The 11,891-nt window shown below is 30.0% G+C and overlaps 1 protein-coding gene across 5 annotated transcripts; it reads right to left on the reverse strand.

Moving 5' to 3' along the window:
- Window positions 1-2,602, reverse strand: LOC112290185 (xyloglucan galactosyltransferase KATAMARI1 homolog). 5 transcript variants are annotated; one of them, XM_090255280.1, is made up of 2 exons: window positions 2,013-2,602; window positions 1-1,712 (listed from the first exon to the last, which is right to left on the reverse strand). In XM_090255280.1, the coding sequence occupies exons 1-2, from the start codon at window positions 2,136-2,138 to the stop codon at window positions 348-350; spliced, it is 1,491 nt and encodes a 496-aa protein (XP_090111406.1). In that variant the 5' UTR covers window positions 2,139-2,602; the 3' UTR covers window positions 1-347. The 5 variants fall into 5 exon arrangements, with proteins under 5 accessions (XP_090111406.1, XP_090111407.1, XP_090111409.1 ...); XM_090255281.1 differs by having other exon boundaries at window positions 1-1,707; window positions 2,032-2,600; XM_090255283.1 differs by having other exon boundaries at window positions 2,032-2,600.
- Between the last annotated feature and the right edge of the window lie 9,289 nt (window positions 2,603-11,891).

Consider the following 11,891-nt stretch of genomic DNA (forward strand, 5'->3'; position numbering starts at 1 on the left):
TTAACGAAAACGCTAAGTGTGAAGTTCCAAATTTATATACAATAGAATATCAGCTTGAGACTTCTTCAGCGTTTATGAATTCTCTAATACCTAGTTCAGAAAGTACCGACTTATGAGCCAACTACAAAAAAAAACTTTAGTTCCTTCACTTACGAGCTTTCACCCATACTGTTCTATGCCTCCTGTCAACTCGTTTATACGATGGGGTGTCTTCGCGTAATGCAGAACCTTGTCATCAAGCGTATCACAATGGTCTGCACTGGCGAAGACACCTTTGCCTCTTTGCTCCAAGAGGCAATTAAGGCAATGACATGAACTCGAGTGCAATGCACGACGATTCTCCTGCCTTACTGCGATGCCTTCAATGAATCTACTTTCTGACGCATACCCTCAATGGCGAGGTCAAATGCATCGGTCACTGTTTGTGCAAAATCAGTACCAGAAGGATATCTGTACAATACATTGGGAATCATGGAGATGAGCTTCTCGCGCATCTTACGTACTTGAGCTGGAGTAATCTGCTTCAAGCTATCCTTAACGATGCATGTGCCATTCATTACACAATCTTCCGGAATGAAGACAGAATAAGTGTCAAGGTCGGAAGGAAGGTGCCAGGTGTATTGAGTTTCAGCCGTGTCTTTGTGGAAAAGGACAGGAATGCAGCCTGAAACGATAGAATCGATTGTTGATCGGCGGGTTGCAGTGTCCCCTCTGGGCTGCAAGCAAAAATCTGCCTGTAGAAGACTATCATAAATTGGCTCTGGGTTGTGACTGCACTTGATTGTAGCGCAATCAAGTCTTGAGCACTTGGTTGATGCATTGGCACATTGCTGTGATAACTGGTCACGAATGCTTCCCACCTGGCCCGGCCTTAGAGCCCCAGAGAACGAGAATAATGCAGTGCGCTTTGTATCCCGCACTCTATGGATCCAAAGCTCAAGGCTAGCGGAGGAAGATGGGTGGAAACCCACTGGATATGGGATAGCTTGCTCGTTTGGCCGCCATGGACGACGCTCTAGGACCATGAACGTAACATGCTTCATTGCATCCAAATCAAATAAGGACGTGCCCCAATCCTTGCCGCCTTCCTCCGGATGCGCAAAATCCCAGGCCGTTCTGCCAGCGATCATGAAATGATCTTGGCCTCCATACCGCCTCCAAGACTCCGTAGCATTTTGACGCAACCAATCAAGAAGCTCCAGACCTTGCTGTTGCAACCTCATCGACTCGTTATACAGGTAAGGCAACGCGTCCAGACCAGCGAAGAATGGCACATAAAATATGTCGGCATTGACTGGTGAGTCCGTCAAACATTGATAGGACTTCATTCTCTCGAAAAATATAACCTCCAGCATGTATGCATCAGTGCGATACCAATCGTCGCGAAACATGGAAGCACTGGCCATAACTCGCTCTCCAAATCCGTGATTCTGGTAGTGTTTACAGAACTTAATCCAATGCACTAATCCCCCTTCGCAGAATTGAAGTAGAGCAGTGTTGAAGCTTGGCGGAATGTCGTACATGTGTACTCTCCTTCCCTGACAACTCTCCGATTGAAGCATCAATTGGTGCAAGGAAAGAGGCACCCCAGAGCTGGGACACGCCCACCTTGTGAAGAGCACGATGAGGAACAACACGCAGCATTTGATAGCCAGCTTTTTCTTCGGAGGTGGCGACATCTTGTGTATTTTTGGGGTGAACTTCGCACTATCCTTGCAAACACCACACAAACCTCAGCTCTCGCACGTATCTCAGGCGGTTAACGACACTTAATGCAAATACGGATTCATTCTACTCCTCCCCACACCTTGTTTTTCGTGATAAGAAAATGCCGGTTGCCGAGGAAGATATAGCGATCGCATCTCGTAATTCGCAATTACTACTCATTCAGAATGTTCAATTTGCAATCCATCTGCAATTAACCATGTGCATTGAGAGGACCTAAACTGCTAGCATCCAAGATAAGTAGAATTCAGAAAGAGAAGGACCTAAAATTGAAGCTCGCTGCGTACCGGGGGGGAAATAGAGTACCTCATTGGCCAACTAGAACCGCTTTTCGAGCTCCCATCCCTACCACCGCTCACCTCATAATGCTTGAATGGATTCATCAACCTGAACTTCCTACTCCGTGTGTCCATACCCCTAACCCAGCTCGAAAGCTCTAACAAAAAAACAAACAAATATCTCTGACTCTGTCTCTCTCTGTCACACTCTCCCTCGCTCGCAGCTGCCCTCCTACAGAAGCCCCAAAATGCAACAAGCCAAACACAATAACCCGAAAATACCTCTCCCCCCACCCCCACACCCCACCCCCCGCGTTTCACAAGTCCCACGCCATTAATCAACAGCACCGTAGCCTTGGGATCCTACTATATACAGAGCACCATAACCGACGAGCCCAGGTTCAAAATGGGCCCCTAGGCGTGCATAGTAGACCTAAAGGTGGGATACGGAGGGAGCAGATCGGGGCCTAGACTATGAGAGTGCCGTGTGGAGATAGATGCACAATCGCAAGCACAGCAACACCATAGCCACCCAGCCAGCCAGCAATCAATCAGTGACAATCAGCAGAGGCAGAGGCATCATCGCCTGGAGCTGCAGAAGTAGTAGTAGTAAGTAGTGAGTAGTAGCAGTAGCAACAGAGGAGGGCCAGGGGCCAGTGGGCTCCAAGAAGCACCCAGCCTCCCCTTTCCCCTTGACCCCTTCCCCTTGGACCCGCCACCCGTCATTCCCTGCCACGTTGGATTCACCCCCATGCCGTGCTGGCATCCGGCCCTGCCACGAAAGCTCGCTGGTGCTCTCGTGTCTGCCCAGGACCCCCCCCCCCCTCTCCCCCCCATTGTGGAGTGTCTTGTTTGTTGTATGGGTTTGTTTGTGCCTTCTTGGCAATGGCTGCAAAGGATGCCTTTGCCTTTCTTTGCATTACCATTGCTTCTTTATACTCATTAACAAATTGCATGATCATAATAATAGTAATAATAATAAGAAGAATAGTAATAGTTTTTTTACATACCATCTATTATTCTCATTATTATTAATGTGCATAAACTATTATCTATCTTTGAGAATATACTGTTTGAGTTTTTTTGTTGTATTGAAGTAGCTCTAAAAAAAATAATTGAACGATTTGATGACTTGAGTGTGTTTTTCATTGAAACTATGATTATAAGCATTAACAACAACAATTGTACAAGAACTGAAAATAATAATAATAATAATAATAATAACCCACTTGATGTTTTTCATCCTCCATTTTTTTTTTTTTTTTTTTTTTTTTAAATTTTTTTATCAGAATTTATATGAAGACTCGTTTCTATTTTGTTAAGAATGAAACTTTAAAAAATTTCAGAAAGTACTTTTGAAATTTTGAAATTTTGAAATACATAAATATGATATCAAAAATTAAAATTAAATGTCATGAAAATTGACATTTTTTGAACATAATATGCTAAAATAATTATGTTTAATAATTATTCATTTTTTTACTGTTTAATATGGTTACTCTCATGTCGAATGGATATCATTTGGTTATTCTTACAATATAAAATTGTAAGAATGCCATACATTTTTATTATTTTTATTATTTTATTATATAATATTATTAAAAAAATATTAATTGATTAATAAAATTAAAAATTTATTGTAAATAAAACTGGGAAATTTTGAATAATACGTCTATAGTGTTAAATTTATATTTATATTATTTATGAATGCAACATGATATACTAAAATCTTGTATAGTATTATCTTTTTTATTTAAAGTTTTTACATATAAAATAAAGGTATGTTGTCGGCTTGATCATGTGTTGGATGTTATCAAATAATTATATAATTTAATGATCGTTATATCACAAAGATTAAAACTAATTCATTTCTTTAAAATAATTTTAAGAACTAAAATTATCTCAAAATTAGTATTTGATAGGAAAAAAAAATGCATTTACATAAAAAGTTTAAAACAATTTTTTTCCAATAAAATTACAAAGTATTTTTTTAATTGAAATAATTAAAATATCCTATTATTTCAATAATTATATTATTAAAGACATATTCTAAATAAAATCGTAATATAGTTATAAAACATAATAATTTATTAATTATATAAATTTAGATATTTTATTATATATGATAATATACATATGTTTTATGTAAAATTTTGCAATCTTGTATATTTTAGATTAAGTTCCTCTTAGATCCAACATTTATATGTACAATCTAAGAGATGGGAGAATTGGATTTAAAAATCAAAGGACCACAAACCAAGAAATATATCTAGCTAAGTTTTTATCAATCAACAAAAGAAGTTGTGATGCCCTTGTGATGTAATATTCTTATCTTTGCAAGAGTGTACATCTCTTCTAAACTTTTTCAATAAAAAAATAATGCTCAAATGTAGCTATTCTAGTCCTAATAAAATTTAAGAGGTTCAAACAAGTATTTTAGATTTTGCATAAAGAATTTTCATGATACAAATTATATATAACAATTTATGTCATACAAATTTCACTTAAAAAACTTTAATTGTTAAGATTCTTATATTAGGTGCATCTTCAAAGATGTATTATTAAATAAAGGAGTATATTCTAACTTATATTTAATAATTTATTAAAACAATACTCAACTCTTCTTATTTTACATCAAATTGTCTCTGATTCTAGAACCACCTAAAGATCTAAAGCTATTTTATTTTATTTTATTTTATTTTTCATATTTCTACTATTTAAATAATATGAATCATGAACTTGACTAATATACTAATACAATAAAAATTAGCTAAGGCCACACTATATTAACTAGATATAAATATTTTCAAGTGTAATGTTTATAAGATAGATTTATGATAAGAACCAATATAATAGTATGCTATTACACTTTAATTCTATTATAATTTAAACAAGAAAAGTTAGATATCTTTAAGTTTGTTATATAATTATTATTCTTGTATTATGTGAAATATAGTTTTAAAATATAATAGGAATTTAATTATGGAAGTTTTTGCTTCTAATCTAAAATTATTTTGTAACAACTAAAGTACTTAAAAACATCCTTTTTAACAACTTAAATCCTTTTATAAATCCTAAAATCTTATTAAATATTAAATTCAAAAAATCCTAAGAAATTCTAATAAATCCAATAAAAATCCTAAGAAAATTGTGATTTTATTCAAAATTCCAATTGGCAAATTAGAATACACATCAATTTTCAATTAGACTACTAAATAAGTTTCAATTCTTGAAAAATTCTTTCTTCTTAAGTGATATATGCATTCATTAATTTTAAAAGATATCAAAATTATAATTGATAAATTTTGTAATAAAACTTTTATTAATAAATCTTAGCTTTTTATTTTGAATTTAATAAAGATCTTATAGGTAGTAGTATTGGTAGTGGTTGAAAAAGTTTACAAGGTCAATGACAAATAATTTTTAATCTTGAACATATATTATATGATTGTATAAATTCTTTAATTAACTTCCACATTTGAAGCTACTAAAAATCTCTGAAGAAACTCAAAGGTCTTGTTGTATCTAAAATGTTATGTAGTTACAAAATTGTGATTAGATTAAAAATCTCATAATTATGCTTCACTTTTTGGAACAAATAAACATCTCTTAAAATAAAATAGTTTATTTTTGAATTCAAACTTAGAAGTATCATAAGACTTAGAAGATTTATTCTTAATATCATAAACAAGAGGATTTGAAGACATACTTAATTATGTTTGATCAATTTTCAATGTTGATTTTATTGCTCAAAGATGAAATTGCTTTAGCTTCAAAAAAGTGGTTTATTATTGATCAAAATTTATATTTTTTTCTTTTTGAAATAAAATAAGAAATTCTAAATAAGTCATCTAAAAAATATTTTTATTTTTTTGGTTAATAAATAATATTAAATTCAAATTTTGTTAAAGATATATACTACTATACTTAGAAACAATTTAAAGCATAAGTTTTTATAAAATACTTGATATTTTTTTAATTTTTATAAATAATTACAAGACTAGAAGTGATTTCTATATAACTACATTATTCTTTAAATGAATCCACATTTGCAAGAAGCTCTTTATTATGAATCTTATTGTTGATTTTGATTGCTAAAATACTATTGGATATATTTTGTTATTAGCTCTTATTTATGACATTGCGACATTTAAGGCAAAATTCAATGCATTTTTTTTTATAATAAATATCTAAAGGAAGTCAACAAAATATAAGTTTACTACATCAGGAGAAGTTGTCTTCAAAACTTCAAATATTACTTCAATTTTTTTATTCTTCTCAATTTTTTCTTTACAACTTAAATGTGTAAGTGAAGCTACAACTTGAAAAGAATTATTAATAGAAATCTAATAGCAGTTCAAAAAACCAAAAATAATTGGATGTATTTATTTTTTTTTAGAATCTTTTAATCTATGATAGTTTGAATTTTTTGAGGATCTATCATAAGACCATCATTTGAAATATATATCATAAAAAGTCAATTTGAATTGTATAAAATATATTCATCTCCATCTTAATGTATAGTCTTGTATCTCTAAGTTTTTACACAATACAATGAATACAAAATTTGTATTATTTTATGTTCTTATAATAGATTAAAAAAAATTAAATAATGAATAATAAAATTAGATTGAAATTATTAAAAAATATCATTTTTAAGATGTTGAAAAATAACCAACATTTTTGTGAGTCCATACAAAGTGACATTTTATTCAATATGTCCATATCTAATTTAAAATATATAAAGATAGTATTTATTCTTCAACCTAAATTACAAAATGGCTTCAATTAGGAGTTTTTATTATTATTGATGGTATAAAATAAGAAAAGAAATAATAAAAAGTAAGTGAAATAAGTATAATCAAGTAAGTGCATAATACAAAATTAATGACAATTTGTTCATTGATTTTTTTTTTATTAAAAGATAAAAATAAAAAAAGATAAAACTTAAAATTTAAAATAATTTTATCTTTTTAATGACCTAAAAAATGTGAATTTAATTTAAATTCTAAATTTAATGTAATTAATAAAAAATAATATATAACTAATATATAATCAATATAAATAATATTAACATTTATTACATATTATTACATATTGGTTATAAAATTTTAATTTTAACATTAATTATTCACTTTTATATTAACATTGTTTACACATTCTATCACATAAATTTAGATAATTTAAAAATAAAATATAAATAATAATAAAAAAATAAATTATTTTACCTCAATGATAGCTTGTTTGATAGATTAAGAGTTTGAGCCTCATCAAGACTCACAAGTAGTTTATATAAGTATCTTAGAGAGACCACAAGGCCTTAGTCTTATCCTTATACCTACATTGAAGGTTCTATAATCCATATTGGATATACATAACTCGATTCCTAAAAGGATAACTCTAGGTGCTGATCTTCATATTTTCTATTAGCAAAACTAATATTTTTGTATTTTTAATTATACAATGGTATCTAAAAATTTTAATTAACCTATCAACCTTATATAGTCTTCAAATCTTATTCTATTTCTTCATAATGGTGGTATAACTCATTTTTACCAAATTCATAAAAATTACTCCAAAAAATTATAATTTTTTAAAAATAAATTCTAAATAAATTCTAAAAATTATTATATATATATATATATTTGAAATTATAATATATATTTTTTATTTTGGTAATTTTTTATAGTAATAAAATTTATTTAAATAAATTATAAATACTATTTTTTATATAAATAATTAAAAAGATATGAAGTTCTTTTTTATGCTTCTTTTAACTACTAAATAATATTGATTAGTTTTTATTATAAATAATATATGAAAATAGAAATTTTATTTAGAAATTGGTCTTAATAAATAAATATTTATACTTAATAATAAGAAAAAATATTAAATTAAATAAGATAATTGCTCCTATGACTTATAAAGACTTTATTTTTATAAATTTTTCTTTAATACCACTCTTATAGCTAATAAACTCATTTCAATTCTAAATGTCAAAAAAAAATCTCTAAATCTATTATTTTTTTATTTAAATAACTAAAAAATATATTTTTCTAATTATAGTAATTAAAATCTATTAATAGAAGAGTAATTTATATTTAACATCTTTAAAAGACAAAAGAAAACCATCTTTGATTTCAACATGCACAAACTAAGTTTTTTTTACTATGTATATTTTATATTTTTTAATCAATTTTTCTTCTAAAAAAATAAGTTGAGACTTTTGAATCTAATAAAGTAGAGGCTTTGTAATTGTTTGATTCTACATAAATATCTATTATAAAATAAAAATAGGATTTAAAAAGAGAATAAGAAATTTATTAGGTATTATACAAGATTTCAACTGTATGGTTCCTATTATAGCTAGAAAAATTTATTTTACAATATATTGTGCTTCTTAACAACCATACTACTAATTTTGTAGTTATATTGCTTCTTTAAAAAAAATTGAGCAATATGCTTAGGTTTTCTATAATATTAATTTAATCTTTTTTTTGACAATGTTGAGTCTTTTACTACTCAATAAGAGATTTAAAATGCCCCATATTAATTTGCATAGGTTTTTGCTTCAATGAATAAGTTTTTGAAAACTTAGAGATTATTGTCATGTCTTAAATTTTTCTTCTTCAACAAAATCTTTCAAAATTTAGATCTAAACACTTTTAAGAATGAATTTTTATCATATAAGATTTTTGAATTATTTTTCATTAAAGATAAAAAAAAAATCTTCTAAATAGACATATATTTATTAATCTAAGTTGAATAAATCTATTAAGTTATTAAAGAAGATATTATTTTAAATAGAGCTTGATTTATTTGAGAATCTTTAAAATTTTAATCTAATTTTATCCAACTTCTTTAGCATACTAATCTTTGTATCTATTATAATTATAACAACAAGACTTTTCAAATTCAATTGTGAAGTTGATCTACTTGCTTCTCTCAACTATACAACGTTTTGGCACAAACACTAAACTCTATTGTTAATTTTTTTATAAGTATAAGAATACTACTTCCATAGTTGATATTAATAATATGTGAAATTCTTGCTCTTAGAATATTAACAAACTCGTGAAGATCTGCAATAGTTGCAAGTCTATTCTAATTTTTATTAAGTATAAAATCCATAATTTTTTCTTCCATCTTTACTAAATATTATTTTATAAAATTTACAAATCAAATTAAAAAATAATAATTTCTAATTTCTAATATCAAATAAAAACTTCTACAAAGAAAGATAATCTACTCTTTTTTTTAAAAAAAATCAATGTTAAAAGCTATATATATATATATATATATATATCTATATATATAGATATATAATTTAAAGCTAAATAGTTTGTAATTTTTTAATCATAACAATATAAAGTGAAATAATTTATTCAATTTTGAAATGAAACAATAATAATAAATTAGTAATACTATTATATTTTTTGAGACATAAATCTCAAAACAACCAAAGAATCAACACGCTCTTGTATCACTAAAAAAGAGCAAATATTCACTCAAAGATAGTTATTATATTAAAATTAGAATGACTATGGCTAAAGACAAGAAGACTAGAGACTCTTCAAATAAGACTAAGAACAAAGAAGATATTGGTAAGAATAAAGAAGGCCTCCCTCTTATCTCTATATATATATTATCTAATTAAAAATTACATGAAAATATTATATATGACTTCTAATACATATCAAACTTTGAAGATATATTGTCATGGACAAGAATTCGATGAAAAAACAATCCAGACAAGTGAGCCTTCACTCAAAGAAAGGTAAAAAAATATAAATAAATAAGTATGTATATTGAAAGAGAAACTAGAATGGCTATTGCCAAAAGACAAGAAAGCTAGAGACTCTTGAAACTAGACTAGAAGCAAGAAAGGAGTTGACAAGAGTGAAGAAGGCTTCACTCTTGTCTCTATATATACTTGTCACGGACACAGAAATACAGACTTGAGATCTAACAAGAAGTTCAAGAAGAACTGACAAGAACTAGATTAATCAGATGAGAACAACACCAGAGAGGTGAGCTACAGCTCCAAGAGATGTGTTGTCGAGACTAAAGAACTCTTCAGCCTCGATTCCAATATATACTTCTATTTAGGAAGCTTCTCAAGTAACTTCTACCAACTAGGAAGCTTCTAGAAGGTTCCAGAGACTCGCTTCTAGAAGGTTCTAGAAACTTGTCTCTAGAAGGTTCTAAGGATTATGTCCCTAACAATACTATCTAATTAGGGGCTACGTGGCGACGTTCTATAGAACCTCCAATATGTGTTGACTTTGTAGGACACATGCCTTGACTTTCAAGGCAAGTTTTTCTATGTGTGGGCCACATAGTTAGCTTGATCTTCAAATTAACAACATGTGTAGCACATGGCCAACTTGTTGACCATGTTTCTAATCCAAAAAGTCAATTAAAGATACCTATGAAGTCAAAGCAGCGTCTATAAAGCTTTTAGGAAGCTTCCATATTAAATACTATAGAATTAACTTATTTTTATTTATTTTTACTTACTTCTACCTATTTGTATATGTAATTACTAGCTTACATGAGTATGTCCGTGACATTATTCCCCCTTCTAGGGACGAGTTCCACAAGGAGCGGTCATCATATGTTGAAAAAATCTATGATGCGATGAATTGTATTCACCACATATTCTGATCTTTGTTCTCTTTGAAGATGAATGATAGGGCCTCTCAACCATCCGTAGTGTCCCATACCAGGGCGGGAAGACCACCCAGTTATTTGATCATTGTTGAGTTCTTCATAACTTCCTTCAAATAGAACATTTTGAACGTCATCAGGAGTTGTTCCTACCTCTAGCAAAATCACCAAACATCGGGAGTCCCTTCCCAAATCGTGATACCAAACGCATTGTATCTCACCATCTATTCGAGGAAGAACATGTCGTTCTTGAAGATCTTCATTTTGATTGCGTCGTCTTGAAGGTTGTGACAATCGTAATGTCTCATCCGACAGGTCAACAAATGAAGGCTCTTGAGTTGAATCCACTTGTTGTTGGTTCTCCATCTCCTTAACAATACAACTACAAAGAAGCTACGAACAAGGATTGAAAGTAGAATGTTATCTTGCCTAGATGTTGTTTCTTTTATAAAGAAGGTTTTTATCTTGATTTTGATGGATGTCGTCAATGAAAAGCCTCCACCGCCTTTGGTGCATTTGTAAGTTTCTTTATTAGCTCCCATGTGCATTCACTAATATCATATCCGCACCAATGGACAAGATATTCCAATTAATTTCGACGCCGCCTTGAATCTAAGACTTCTTCTACTTCAAACTCTTCATTATTGTCCACTTCTATAGAAGGAGGTAGAGCCTGTCGTCTTCTTGGTATGTCCACTATCTTGTATGGTTTAAGAAGAGATACGTGGAATACTGGATGGATTTTCATTGACTCCGGTAGATGTAAACGATATACAATTGGATTGATTTGTGCAGAAATAGAAAATGGTCCGAGCCTTTGATAGTCCAACTTGTCACAAGGACGAGTGGTCTTGATATTATGACAAAGTAGCCATACCTTATCACCCAAGAGGAATGGTGGTTGTTCCTTTCGATAGACATCCGCATTGACCTTTAGTTGTTCTTGAGCCTCTTTTAACTGCGCCTTCATCGTTGCATGTAGCTCTCATAAATGAATCGCCAAATCTTTCGTAGCAAGATTATCAACTTTTGAAAAGTCAAAAGTATCAAGTCGTGGATGATAACCATAATTAGTAAAGAAATGTATTTATTTTGTAGAAGAATGTACCGTGTTATTGTAAGCAAACTCTCCCAATGGCAAAAGAGTTGTCCAATCATCTTGGTGGTAGTTAATGGTACATCTTAAATTTTGCTCCAAAACTTGATTAATACACTGTG

Source organism: Physcomitrium patens, chromosome 13 (genome assembly GCF_059467195.1).
Source record: "Physcomitrium patens ecotype Gransden chromosome 13, ASM5946719v1, whole genome shotgun sequence".
NCBI classification, from domain to species: domain Eukaryota; kingdom Viridiplantae; phylum Streptophyta; class Bryopsida; order Funariales; family Funariaceae; genus Physcomitrium; species Physcomitrium patens.